General features: G+C 46.5%; 2 protein-coding genes across 6 annotated transcripts in view; one reads left to right on the top strand and one right to left on the bottom strand.

The window, feature by feature from the left end:
- The window catches only part of MTRR (5-methyltetrahydrofolate-homocysteine methyltransferase reductase), a 37,566-nt gene extending 36,344 nt beyond the window's left edge, over positions 1–1,222 (bottom strand). For 3 of the 4 annotated variants that reach the window (XM_070774871.1, XM_019983017.2, XM_019983016.2), the window contains exon 1: positions 1,143–1,222. The gene's annotated coding sequence lies outside the window, so the exon portion shown is untranslated. Of the gene's footprint in view, positions 1–1,044; positions 1,115–1,142 lie in introns of those variants that run through there. The other variant, XM_070774870.1, reaches the window with a different exon arrangement.
- Positions 1,223–1,300: 78 nt separating this feature from the next.
- FASTKD3 (FAST kinase domains 3) lies at positions 1,301–12,909 on the top strand. Of its 2 annotated transcripts, XM_019983105.2 has the most exons (7): positions 1,301–1,409; positions 3,759–5,242; positions 6,576–6,661; positions 8,864–9,038; positions 10,294–10,363; positions 10,700–10,814; positions 11,920–12,909. In XM_019983105.2, the coding sequence occupies exons 2-7, from the start codon at positions 3,805–3,807 to the stop codon at positions 12,016–12,018; spliced, it is 1,983 nt and encodes a 660-aa protein (XP_019838664.2). In that variant the 5' UTR covers positions 1,301–1,409; positions 3,759–3,804; the 3' UTR covers positions 12,019–12,909. The 2 variants fall into 2 exon arrangements, 1 of the variants encoding a protein (XP_019838664.2); XR_002183169.2 differs by lacking the exon at positions 11,920–12,909 and having other exon boundaries at positions 10,180–10,363; positions 10,700–10,778.
- Positions 12,910–14,006: the final 1,097 nt, after the last annotated feature.

The following is a 14,006-nucleotide window of genomic DNA, read 5'->3' on the forward strand; positions in this document are numbered from 1 at the left end:
TACAATCCATGGGGTCACAGAGAGTAGGACATGACTGAAGCAACTTAAGCACGCATGGCAAACTGAATGAAACTCAAACCCCAAACTTGGCTTTCGGGAAACGAACCGCAGATACTTTTTTGCTCCTCTGGCCAATTAGATCTGAGGACAACTTAAAGCCACGAAGGAATTAAACGGCAGAATCACAGTATTAATAAGCAGGATGCTAAAAAGCAGGGAACAACCTGCGGAACAGAACAGCGCTGGATACAGCGGGTACGCAAGAGGTTAACTCTGGATTTAAAAAAAAAAAAAAAGAAAGCTTCCCGCATAGCTCAGTCGGTAAAGCATCTGCCTGCAATTGCGGGAGACCTGGGTTCAATTGCTGGGTCGCGAAGATCCCCTGGAGAAGGAAATGGCAACCCACTCCAGTATTCTTGCCTGGAGAATCCCATGGATAGAGGAGCCTGGCGGGCCACAGTTCATGGGATCGCAAAAGCCGGACACGACTGAGCGCTCTCTTCTTTCTTTCTAACTCTATATAAATGGATAAGGGGACGACGTGGAGACAGTACACACCGAGCTGATCCAGAAGCACGACAGCGCAGTGATGGAAAGGGCTTCTACCACTATCCAAGCCAGGGACCCAGGGCACTTCGCAGGAGCCACAGGCACCGTCCGAGATGCTCGCTGCGTGAGACCCTCGGCCCCTTAACCACCTTACGGAGCAGGCACTGCAGCCCACGTTCCTCAGCGGGTGGGGTCCCCGACACCCGCAGGACAAGGTCGGGGCGGAGAACCAGCGCGCGCAGCTGGTCCGCGTGCCCCGCATCCCCGCCTCCCGCGTCCCTCCCCCTAACCCGGTGCCCCAACGTGCCCTTAGACCCCCGTCTAGGAAAAGTGTTTGGAACCATAGACCCCGATCGGGGAACGGCCCACAAGGACCTGCGGGACCGGCTCCGCCGTTCTGCACGCCCCGCGGCGCCTCCGGGAGACGACGGTGAGGGCGCAGGGCCGAGTCCCCGGCGCAGTCAGCCCTCCACCCTACCAGGCCTGAGTCCTGACCTCCTCCCCGCGCGCGTCCAGCCTGGGCGGGAAGGAGGGACGCGGAGGCTGCCGCCGGTCGCCCAGATCTGGCAGCGGCGGCTGCGGGGTACACTCACCTGAAGGAATCCGGCGGGGTTGCTGAGGAAAAAGCTCAGGGACGTGAGCCCCGGCTCCCGCGCCTGCGCACACCGCCTCGCGCCGGGGACCAATAAGGAGGCTCGGGAAAAGGAGCTGAGGCCAATCACCGCGCGCCTGGACGTGGGGCGCCCGCCCCTTCCTGGTGCAAGCGCCAGGGGCCCCCTCCGGTGAAGGGCGAGCGTACGGAGGCCGCAGAGGCTGCGGAGCCGCGTGGGTTGTTGGAACCCAGGCGCGCGCGGAGTCCGGTAGGTATCCAGACGGGCTGTGGGCTTGGCTGTCCCGGCCCGGTGTGCGTGGCCCACGGCTTCGCTGAGGCGCTCGCGCTCGCTCCCCGGCTAGCCGCCCCGCTCTTCGGACGCGGTTCCCGCCGTTCCCGGTGCGTGAGCGTAGGATTCCGCGGCGCCCGTTTTGGGGGCGCCCGGCCCGTCAGGTCCTTTCCCTCCAGAGAAGACGCGGCTCCCCGCTCCGGGCGCTCCGTCCCCCGCTGCCCCGCACCCTCGTGTTCCCGGGTCTCCCACAGCGGGGCTGGTCAAGCAAGTGTGGACGGGCTGGCCCACCTTTCCCCTTCGTTGATAAGCGTTTTATTTTTTTTTTCCTCCATCTGCAAAGCTAGACCTTCTTATTCCTCAGTCCTGTTTAGATCCTAACTCTGAGGGGAAACTGACCCCTCGGAGACCTTGAAGCTGCTCTTTTCACCCTTGCCGTGTGAATTAATGGTCACTTCAGTTGTGTGTTTGAGAACGTTGGACCAAGTGCAGTTCCTTTCGTCAACCAGCACACAGGAGGCGTGCGAAGGAACCAGACTACCCGAGTTGAAGTCTGGCTCAGCCGCCTACTAGCTGTATAAACTGGACAACATGAGATCTCTGTGCTTCGGTGTCCTCATTTCTAAGATGACTTTAAAGTACTTAATTCATTGTGTTGTTGGGACAATTAAATATAGCATTGTCTGGCAAATGATAGCGATGATTATGAGATCCAGCAGCTATTCTGTAACATCTTGGAAAATCTCCACACTTTTCCAAAAACAGTTGGAATAATCCTCCCACTCATTAGCATATGAAATTACCCATCCTATAAAAACTAACCACACCTAATTTCGCAGCCACGTTCACCCTCTGCAATGGCCCACACTCTGTGGAGTGTGCTTCTGTCTATCTGAGTAAATCCACTTTTTACCTATCACTTCATTAGGGCCTGAAACCCAGTACTGTGGGTTTTGGCTGGGTTGGAGTTCCGGCCATGTGGGTTGAAGTCCCAGTAAGGGTTTTGGCTGGGTTCGAGTCCCAGCCATGTGGGTTGAAGTCCCAAGCAGGGTTTTGGCTGGGTTCGAGCCCCAATCTGAGGTAAACAGTTGCAATTCTAAGCTCTAGGGTGCAGAGTCACTGCTCCTCTAGTACTTAGGCCTTTTTGCTGTTGTTTATTTTCATTGGAGTATAGTTGTTGCTTTACAACTATATTGTGTTAGTTTACAACTATATGTTGTGTTAGTTTCTGCTATACAAGAAAGGGAATCAGACACATGTATACATACATCCCCTCTTCTTTGATTTCCTTCCCATTCAGGTCACCACGGAGCCCTGAGTAGAGTTCCCTGTGCTATACAGGAGGTTCTCATTTGTTGCTGTTGTTCGGTCACTCAGTCATGTCAGACACTTTGTGACTCCATGGTTTGCAGTAGGTTTCCCCTTCCTTCACCCTCTCCCGGAGTTCACTCAAACTCATGTCCATTGAGTTGGTGATGCCATCCAACCATCTCATCCTCTGTCGTCTCCTTCTCCTTTTGCCTTCAATCTTTCCCAGCATCAGGTTCTTTTCCAGTGAGTTGGCTTGTTGCATCAGGTGGCCAAAGGATTGGAGCTTCAGCTTCAGCATCAGTCTTTCCAATGAATATTCAAGGTCGAGTTCCTTGAGGATTGACCGGTTGGATCTCCTTGTAGTCCAAGGGACTCTCAAGAGTCTTCTCTAGCACCACAGTTCAAAAGCATCAATTCTTTGGCACTCAACCTTCCTTATGGTCCAACTCTCACAGCCACACATGACTGCTGGAAAAACCATAGTTTGACTATACAGATCTTTGTTGGCAAAGTAATGTCTCTGCTTTTTAATACACTGTCTAGGTTTGTCATAGCTTTTCTTCCAAGGAGCAAGCATCTTTGAATTTCATGGCTGCCGTCACTGTCTTCAGTTATCTGTTTTATATGTAATATCAGTAGTGTTTATATGTCAACCCCAATCTCCCCATCTGTCCCACCCCTCCTCCCCCTTTGTTCTCTATGTCTTTGTCTCTGTTTCTGCTTTGTAAATAAGTTCGTCTATACCATTTTTTAAATTTCTCATATATGCATTAATATAGGATATTTTTTTCTCTCTGATTTACTTCACTCTGTATAACAGTCTCTAGTTCCATCCAAGTATCTACAAATGGCACAATTTCGTTCTTTTTTTACATCTGAGTAACATGGTACTAATGTTTGAGTGGGAAAGGTTTAGTGGGAATGACTCCTTTTGGATACTCATCCTTAGTTTCATAAGCATTGATGTTGAATGAACCGTGTTCTAATATATTTGACTACTTTTTTTTTTTTTTTTAGTCTTTTAACATAGTTGTAACTCAAGAGGAGCTGAGACTCTGATGGCATGGCTTTAGTTACCTTACGGAGGAACCTCTATCACTTATCTGATTTTCGGATACATGGAGCTCTGGCTGCTCTGAAAACTCAGCAAGTAAATCATGTTCACAAGACAGTCAAAGAGCATCTGTGTCCATGGTTCTGGTCGCAGCACCCTGGGCCCATCAGGGTCCGGTTCCATCATGCCCATTGTAAGAAGTTTCATTCAGAAAACGGAAATGACCTCCATCCAGTTGGGGAGCCAGGGTTCTCTCAAGTACACAACTGGGACAGGTTTGAACACAGTGTTAAAAATGTGGACGAACAGATGTTTTACAGGAAACTAAACAGCTTCACTTCATCAGGAGAAATCTTACGTTTTGTAAGCACACTGGAGACTTTGCCCGATACTATGATGGCAGGAGCCTTACATCGTATTTGTGAAGTGGAAAGAAAAGATGGTGATCAAAGGTTGCCGAAAGAAATACTGGAGAGTAGTGCCTTTCAGGCATTGTGTGATCGGTTTGGACGGGATCCCTCGGATTTGTCAAATGCGGGTTTGGTGACTGCTTTTCAAGCCCTGACTCTGTTGTGTGGCGATCCCCAGAGTCACTTGCTGATGAACCTGGAGGTGGAATGCCAGCATCGTCTTGAAAGGGGCGGCCTGGACGTTCACAGTCTTTGTATTCTGGGGGAAACGCTAATTAAACTGCACGGTCCGGGCTGTTCGACGCTAGACCTGATCATATATCAGCTGCAAGGGGAAAGTTTGGAAACATTTACCCCTGAGGATATCGTGACCGTTTACAGACTGTTGCAGGCGAGTCCTGAAAAAGCGGACCAACAGCAGAGGTTCTTAAATAAGATCAATCACTTTTCTCTATCACTAGTTTCCAACCTGAGTCCTAAATTGATGAGCCAGATGCTCACTGCCCTAGTGGTCCTTGATCAGACTCAAGCCCTTCCCCTGGTTATCAAACTGAGTAAGTACGTCGTGCGGCACATCGCTCGTTTCACTAGTGAAGAGCTCAGAAAAGTCTTAGAGGCGCTCATATACTTTGGGCACAGTGACAAATTCTTTACAGAAACCCTGGAGCAGCATGTCGCTTCACTGTGTCTCACTCTGGATCCTGAGCTTGTCAGCAGAGTCATGGAGTACTGCAGCAGAAAGCTGATTCTTTCAGAACCCATCTTCAACGCAGTGGCAGAAACTTTTGTTTGTCAAGCAGAAAAATTTTCACCTAGTCAGACTGCCAAGTTAATCGAGCCATTTGGAAAACTCAACTATCTGCCACCAAATGCTTCTGCTTTATTTAGGAAGCTAGAAAACATGCTGTTAACCCGCTTCAATCATTTTCCCCCCAAAACACTGCTGAGACTTCTCCATTCGTGTTCACTTATTGAGAGCCATCCGGTCAATTTTATGGCCAAGATATTCAGCCCATATTTTCTTCAGCAGCTGCAAGGTGAGTTGGTTATGACTTCTGAGAGTAGAAAACTTACCATTTGACCTTGATGTTTTCAAGTCACATATATAGCTTTTTTTTTTTTTGGAAAGGGAAATGGCAAGCCACTCCAGTATTCTTGCCTGAAAAAATCCCACAGACAAAAGAGCCTGACGGGCTACTCTTCAAAGAGTTGCAAAGACTTGAACACGACTGAGCAACTAAGCACACATACACAGCATGTACCTTTTTTATTGAGCCTTTATTTTTTCTTCCACTATGATCTGAAGAAGAGATCTGAAGTTGCAGATGCTAACATAAACACAGGGTTAAAGACCAGTAGAACATTGCTCAGAGAGAAAAAACATTTTGGGGTAAACAGACTCTGCTGCCCTAGCTGAGAAACTGGATCTTCTTGTAGAGATCTGGTGATGACAATGGCAGTGTCATAATAACGTGTTAGGAGCTTTGATGACAGCAGCTGTATCACTCTTTTGCCTTTATTAACTGGCCACATGTGGAACTTCCTGACCAGGGATCAGACACATGCCCCCTGCAGTGGAAGCCTTGGGTCTTACCCTCTTATCCACCAGGGATGTCCTGGCCTTTTTTTGAGAGATGTTCATCTTAATTCAAGACCACCCAAATCTGTAAGAATCTAGATCTCCATAGGTAAAAGGAATCCCCACTAATTCTAATTCTAACATGTATCTGTCACTTTTAATTATATTCTCCAATTAGGAGCTTGCATTCTTGAAAGCCAGAATGAGATTTCATTGAGATGACAGGCAGGAAGGCATAATTAATTCTAACAAGTTATTTCCCTAGTGTCATTTAAAGGTACCTTATTAGAGTGAATTAATTAACGTTGTTGTGGTTCAGTTGCTCAGTCATGTCCAACTCTTTGAAACCCCATGGACTGCAGCACGCCAGGTTTCCCTGCCCTTCACCATCTCCTGAAATTTGCTCAAACTTATGTCCATTGAGTCTATGATGCCATCCAACGATCTCATCCCCTGTCATCCCCTTCTCCTCCCACCTTCAATCTTTCCCAGCATCAGGGTCTTTTCCAAGAAGAGTTGGCTCTTCACCTCAGGTGGCCAAAGGATTGGAGCTTCAGCTTCAGCATCAGTCCTTTCAATGAATGTTCAGGACTGATCTCCTTTAGAATGGACTGGTTGAATCTTCTTGCAGTCCAAGGGACTCTCAAGAGTCTTCTCCAACACCACAGTTCAAAAGCATCAGTTCTTCAGTGCTTTTTTATGGTCACAATTAACGTGTGCATTCTGGCTATTCTCTGATTATACACAGCAAAATTCAAACTTAACTCTGACTGAGATGCTTTGTATTTCAGGTGCAGAGTCCTATTTGGACAGACTGAGCCTAGCACAACTGACCCAACTCTTCTTAACCTCAATTCTAGAATGCCCGTTCTACAAGGTAAAAGTATGAGCTCGTTGCATTACTTCCCTACAGGGATGGGTTTCTTTGCTTCCTTCTTCCCCTCCACCACTGCCCCCATCAGCCCCCAACCCCCAGTCCTCTTTTAAGTTCCTTCTCTTTTGAGCTGAGTAACCTCATTAAAAAACAGAGTTTTCATTCACTTGGAGTCAGTTGCCACCAGGTACTTTTTTCTAATCCACTCATCATGGATGGACTTACAGGCCTTTTCCAATACTTGTCTCTTGATCAGCCATGCTGTCATAAACATGCATACCTACCCTTTCATACTTAGCCCTTTTGTTGTTTTAATCTAAGACTAGATTCCTGACCATGGATGTTGCTATTCAGTCGCTCAGTTGTGTCCGACTCTTTGCGACCACATGGACTGCACCCCAGGCTTCCCTGTCCTTCCCCATCTCCCAGAGCTTGCTCAAACTCCTGTCCATTGAGTCAGGGATGCCGTCCAACCACCTTACCCTCTGGATGGCTGGACTAATTTTCGGCAGGCACTGATGGATTGATTTCCCCCTAATAGTTGTAGATGTCTCATTTCGCCAGCAGTGAATGGAAGTGACTGTCTCCCCCCATTTCTGTCGCAGTATGTTCTTAGTGCCTTTAATTTTGTCACTTGGCTCAATGAAATGCCATGTCCCATGCTTCAGTTGCGTTTTGATGAGAGTAATGAAGTTGGACGTATTTTCATGTGTTTATTGCTCATTTAACTTGCTGTGAATTGCCTCGTTATGCCTTAATTCTTATTTCTCAGGGTCGTTTGTCTTTTTTGTCTTGTGTTTTGTCCTAGTGAAAGTGAAAGTCCCTCAATCGTGTCCAACTCTTTGCAACCCCATGGACTATACAATCCATGGAATTCTCCAGGCCAGAAACTGGAGTGGGTAGCCTTTCCCTTCAGGGGATCTTCCCAACCCAGGGATCAAACCCAGGTCTCCCGCATTGCAGGTGGATTCTTTACCAGCTGAGCTATCAGGGAAGCCCTAGAACACATTGTAAAAGACATTAACTATTATGTGTGTTGCATGTATGTTCTCCTGGTTTGTTGTTTTAAATTTTTTTAGTTTTAATATTGTTTACGATGCCTTTTTGCTACACAGAAATGTTTCTTTTCTGTAGTCAAACAGTTCATTTTTTATGGCTGCTGGGTTTCCTGTGTTGTTTGTGAATATTTTGTGACTCCTAAGATAGTATAAATATTTTACTGAATTTAAGAAATACTATTTTCCTATTACGTTTAGATCTTTAATCTACCTGAAGTTAGTTACAGTCTGTAATGTGTGGCAGAACTCTAGCTTAGTTCTTTTCCAGATGGATAACCAATTACTAGCACCATTATTACATAGCTTTCCTTTTCTTACTAAACTGAAATGTCAGCTCTGTCACATTTTCCACTATTAAAAACTCAGCTGGGTGGCCTCAAGCCCCTTAAAGCAGTTCTAAGAGCTCTAGGGATGTTTCTTGAGCTGGCTTGCTTTCTTTCTCTTCCTTCCTTCCTTCCGTTTTTTTCTTTTTGTGACCACTGATTACATTTAAAACACGTTTAAGATGCTTTGAATTACTGGTCTTGAACTACAACAGGAATACTTGGCCTTGTCTCACTGGCAGCGACATGGATGGACCTAGAGAGTGTCACGCCGAGTGTGGTCAGGGAAGGAGAGGTGTCGTGTGACAACCCTTATGTGTGGAATCTAAGAGACGATATAAGTGGACTTACCTACAAAACAGAGACTCAGACTTAGAGAGTGAACGTACAGTTGCCAAGGGGAAGGTTAAGGGGAAGAGGTAGTTAGGGAGTTTGAGTTGAGATGTACACACTGCTGTGTTTAAATGGATAACCAGCAGGGGTGGGACAGGACACTGCTCAGTGTTACATGGCAGCCTGGAGGGTGAGGGAGCCTGGGGGAGAATGGACACTTGTGTGTACGGGGCTGAGTCCCTTCCCTCTTCACCGGAGACTGTCACAACTATCACTGTTAAGTCAGCTATACCCCGGTTCAAAATAAAACGCTTTTTACAAAAAGAATATTTGGCATTGCCATTTTGAGAAAGGTATTTGTGCCGAGTCTTAAGGGCACATATTGCCTACAAAGTAATCTTGGATCAGATGTTTATACTCAGGCAGCATTCATTTTATTCTCTGATTTTGTATCTGATTTTTCTTTCTCACGTTTGCACATACATTTTCAGGGTCCAAAACTTCTTCCTAAGTTTCAAGTGAAATCCTTTCTTACTCCGTGCTCTTCCCTGGAGACCCCCATGGATTTTCACCTTTATAAATCTGTGATGATTGGACTAATCGACCTGTTAGGAGCAAGACTGTATTTTTCTTCGAAAGTGTTAACACCTTATTGCTACACAATAGGTAAGTAGTAGGGAGTTTGTTGTTACACAGTCCTCTGATGGAACATGTGGGCCTTAGTAGCCACCACAGGTCTGGAAACAGAGTGGAGCTGGTCCTTCTGAAGGCAAATGGGAACAGGGGTGGGCAGTAGGGTTGAAGGGTCAGTACTCTGTGGGTGGAGTCCTGCAGGTTAGCCTCATGCAGCAGAATGTCTTTGGACATCCTTTCGGGGCATTCATTCAGAGGAATAGTGACCCAAAGTAAACAAATGAAGTAGCTCAGACTAATACCCAGGACACAGTAAGTGCTCAGTAATTATCAGCTATTCTTGTCTTCTCAGGGCTGCCCAGGCAGCTCAGAGGTAAAGAACCCTTCTGCCGATGCAGGAGACATGAGTCTGATCCCTGGATTGGGAAGATCCCCTGGAGAAGGAAATGGCAACCCACTCCAGTATTCTTGCCTAGAAAATTCCACGCAAGGACAAAGGAGCCTGGTGGGCTCCAGTCCCTGGGGTCATGAGGAGTCAGACACAACTGAGCATGTGAACGCTTGTCCTCCAGGCTGCTGCTCTCCAATACAGTAGCCACACATCCTAGTTGCTGTTTAAATTTAAATCAGTTACAATTGTAAAAATTCACAGTTCAGGCCCCCAGGTGCGCTAGCCACCCTTGAAGTGCTCCGTATCTGGTATAAGTGTTTCCATCATCACTCAAAGTTTTGCTGGACGGCACTGCCTAGAGAGTCAGAGGCCTTCTCTTTTCACACTGTTGCGTCAAGGACAATCAGCCCAAAGAGGACAGTGTTCCTGGGCTTCACACGGTCAGGTCTCACTCCCCTCCTTCATGAGCTCCTTTTACAGGGAAGGCCGGGGAGGCTGCGTGCCCAGGGCCCATGTGTCAGGGTTCTGGCTGTCTCACCGGCCCCTGGGGCACTGGAGCTCGGGGATGCCAGGTGCCAGGATGTAGGATCGTCTTCACTGTTCCCACCATCTGTTACCAGGAGAGTGAAAGTGTGTGTGGTTCACGTCGTGCCCCAGGGACCCGGAGGGCCCCCTCCTTGTTCAGGTGCAGGCGAGCCCTCATAGTTTACCCTGATGTGGTTGGGCAAAGCTCTGATTAAATTAAAGTTCTCACCATTGTCTGGTGTGGTTGTTACTTTGCAGCCTTCTGCCCAGTTGATAAACGCAGTGCGGAAGAAATCAAAACAACCAGAAGGGAAGGAAGCTAGTGTTTGTGAGGGTATCACACGAAGACTTTTTCCTTTCTTCTCTCACCAGATGTTGAGATTAAATTAGACGAAGACGGATTTGTATTACCATTTACAATTGATGAAGACGTACATAAAAGGTAAAGAAAACCGTTGTGGTCTAGATGTTACGAGACTTGTCCAGGTTAATACACAAGGACTGTTTCTTAGGAACGTGAAAAAGGTAGACACAGTTCTGGAGATAAACACTATGGCATACCAGTTTTAGAAATTCCTTGTAACATTTTATGAACCTTAATGTTGATACAGTTGAGTGCTTTTTTCATCAAATCATTGGATGACAGTCATGAGTCATTTGAAAACAGTATGGGCACAAAAGCATAGCCAAATCCCAAATAAACTCTGGCAACTAAAACTGTGTGAATATTTTGGATTGTTATGAAAATGAAGTTCCTCTCTCCTCTTCCGTTGTTTAGAGTAGCACTGTGCATCGATGGCCCAAAAAGGTTCTGTCTGAATAGCAAACACTTGCTGGGGAAGGAGGCTACTAAACAGAGACACCTGCGCCTGCTTGGTTATCAAGTCGTCCAGGTACGGTTTTGCCTTTCTTTCCCCCAGAAGCCATTTCTGGTTCAGATTTGCTTTTCCCGGGGTCCTAAGTGGTGTGGCAGCCCAGCGGACCAGACTAATGTCTAGTTATACGTCAGCTTTGTTCGTTACACTCGTCTCTTGATTTGTATTTTGAAACACGGTTTTTCAACTTGTTTTCCAAAAGTGAGACATCCCTAAATCCTATATAAGCTGTGCTTTACTTTGCTTTTAGAATTGCTAGATTATTAGAATATCTATTATTTTAATTTCCCTTGATATAATGAATAAAATGGACAAGATGGCCCATTAAAGCCAGGACCTTCATCAACTCCTAGCGTTTAAGACTCTTACTAGTCTTTACGTTGAGGGTCACTAACAGGGTCTTCAGTGAGGAGTCACCGTGCGTGTAACGGAGGTTTTCTGTCATCCAAGCTGTCAACCACCCTGCTCTCTGCTTTCCTGTGTAGTTAACTTTTTTCCACTCCGTCTTGTACACACCCAGATTAACTTTTCTAAAACAAATCATTGCCAGTGTGCTCAGAAACCTTCCTTGTTTCCTTACCGCTTACGGGATAGAGTCACACTCCTCTGCACCTCAGCATTTCGGACGCTCCGTGGTCTGCCTGTGGCCGGGCTGTCTGCTCCGAGCGTGGCGGTCTTCCTTCCGGCCTTTCCCCCTTGCCCAGGCCACTCAGGTGGTCTCCCCCTCTCAGAGTGTCCCAGTTCTAGGTCTTCATGACTCCCAGTGAGGCCGACCTCTCACCCTAATGAAATGTCAGAAACTGCCTCTCAATACTAAAGCATGATTTTCATTGTATGTTCTGCTTACGTTTTGTATTTATTGCACATTTTAAGTTGGTACCTGACTTGTAAGCTCCCTGGGGACAAGGGTCATGTTGAGCCTTGTGTAGTCACCCCCTTCAGCGCTGGCAGCACCATCGCAGGCTCTGGGCACACGGGACGCGCAAGCCGGCTCTGACGTCCTCCCGCCAGGAGCTGACGCTCTGCCATGGGGGCGGGCGTGACAGACAGACAGGCACCCCCAAAGCCAAGGTGATTTCAGATTATGAAGGATCATGATGGCTTTCTTTTCTTCTCTTCACAGACACCCTACTATGAGATTGAGATGCTAAAATCAAGAGTGGAATTAGTGGACTATTTACAAGGAAAACTGTTTTCTCAAAACTCAGGTGGTCATTGGTAATAAGAACGAATACTGACTTCTGAACTCACATAGTGAAAGAACTTGCAAATTAGCCATTTATTTATGGAATGATCTGGAAAGGGTCTCTCGTATACACTTTTGTTGTTGTTTAGTCACTAAGTCGTGTCTGATTCTTTGCAACCCCATGGACTGCAGCACGCCAGGCTTCCCTGTCCATCCCCAACTCCCGGAGTCATTGAGTCAGTGATGCCATCCAACCATCTTATCTTCTGCTGCCCCCTTCTCCTTCTGCCCTCAATCTTTCCCAGAATCAAGATCTTTTCCAGTGAGCCAGTTCTTCGAATCAGGTGGCCAAAGTATTGGAGTTTCAGCATCAGTCCTTCCCATGAATATTCAAGGTGGATTTTCCTTGAGGATGGACTGGTTGGATCTCCTTGCAGTCCAAGGGACTCTCAAGAGCCTTCTCCAACACCACAATTTGAAAGCATCAATTCTTCGGTGCTCAGCTCTCTTTATAGTCCAACTGTCACATCCAGACATGATTACTGGAAAAACCACAGCTTTGACAGTATGGACCTTTGTCAGCAAGGTGATGTCTTTGCTTTTTAATACGCTGTCTAGGTTTGTCATAGTCTTCTTCCAGGAAGCAAGCGTCTTTTAATTTCATGGCTGCTGTCAGCATCCACAGTGATTTTGGAGCCCAAGAAAATAGAGTCTGCCACTGTTTCCTTTTTTCCCCCATCTTTTTGCCATGAAGTGATGGGACCTGATGCTGTGATCTTAGTTTTTTGAATGTTGAGTTTTAAGCACTTAACCAGTAGCAAATTTAAAATTAATCTTTATTTAATACTAGTGTCATAGATACTTTTATACATCAAACAGAACTGATCAACTACAATAAAGGAGTGAGTAAATGTCATTATTTTTTTTAAGTCTTGTGTCTTGTGATGATTGTCTGCTAACTGAAAATATATTCTTGAGAGACTTTTGCTTGCTCTTCTAACAAATGTAAGAAATTTTATCTCCTATTTTTTTCTTTTATATTTTATTAGAGGAAGTAATATATGGTAAGAAAAGGAGCAAGGAAAATAGGTTTGTGTATGAACACAGAAATTATAGATTTACACAGACGTAATCCTTTAGTTAATAAAATTTCTTATTGGTATGGGAGCTTTCTTATTTATAAAGGTATAAAGATGTGAAAAAGGCGACTTAAGCAGGCTTGCGGGGTGTTGGAGGGAGAAACTTCTAAATCTAGCGTGGCTTCAAACTACCTAGTTCCCTGTGTGTGCTTCACTGTCCCATTATGGTAAGTTAAAAGTTTCGGGGATAAGAAGGGTTCTGCACCCAATTAGAATGTGTGTGTCGCGCAGGGGGATGGGGCTGTGCTCCAGCACCTGCTGAAGGTCCTACAATTGAACTCTGACCGTGTCTGCCTGGAGAGAGCTCCAGATCCCACAGGTGGAAGGCTCAGGCCCACAAGACTGTCCCCTCACCCCCACCCTTGTGACACTTGTCACATGACTTGACCAACTGGCTGTAAGTCAGAGGCTCCAGTATCCCCCTCCTTCAGTTCAGTTCAATTCAGTCACTCAGTTAATGTCTGACTTTTTGCGACCCCACGGACTGCAGCATGCTGGGTTCCCCTGTCCTCCACTATCTCCCGGGGTTTGCTCAAACTCATGTCCATCAAGTCGGTGATGCCATCCAACCATCTCATCCTCTGTCGTCCCCTTCTCTTCGCACCTTAAATTTTTCCCAGCGTCAGGCTCTTTTCCAATGAGTCAGTTCTTTGCATCAGGTGGCAAGGTATTGGAGTTTCAGCTTCAACATCAGTCCTTCCAATGAATATTCAGGATTGATCTCCTTTAGGATGGACTGGTTGGATCTCCTTGCAGTCCAAGGGACTCCCAAGAGTCTTCAACACCACAGTTCAAAAGTGTCAATTTGGCTCTCAGCCTTCTTTCTGGTCCAGCTCTCACATCCATACATGACTACTGAAAAAACCATCGCTTTGACTAGATGGA

The sequence above is a fragment of the Bos indicus genome, chromosome 20 (assembly GCF_029378745.1).
Source record: "Bos indicus isolate NIAB-ARS_2022 breed Sahiwal x Tharparkar chromosome 20, NIAB-ARS_B.indTharparkar_mat_pri_1.0, whole genome shotgun sequence".
NCBI lineage: Eukaryota > Metazoa > Chordata > Mammalia > Artiodactyla > Bovidae > Bos > Bos indicus.

What these genes read in the sequence shown, in the direction of transcription:
- FASTKD3 (XM_019983105.2), top strand. Translation starts at nt 3,805, where the DNA reads ATGGCTTTAGTTACCTTACGGAGGAACCTCTATCACTTATCTGATTTT. An exon ending in TTTTCTTCAGCAGCTGCAAG is followed by an intron (nt 5,243 to 6,575) that starts GTGAGTTGGTTA and finishes TTTGTATTTCAG; the next exon opens with GTGCAGAGTCCTATTTGGAC. An exon ending in TTGGTTATCAAGTCGTCCAG is followed by an intron (nt 10,815 to 11,919) that starts GTACGGTTTTGC and finishes TTCTCTTCACAG; the next exon opens with ACACCCTACTATGAGATTGA.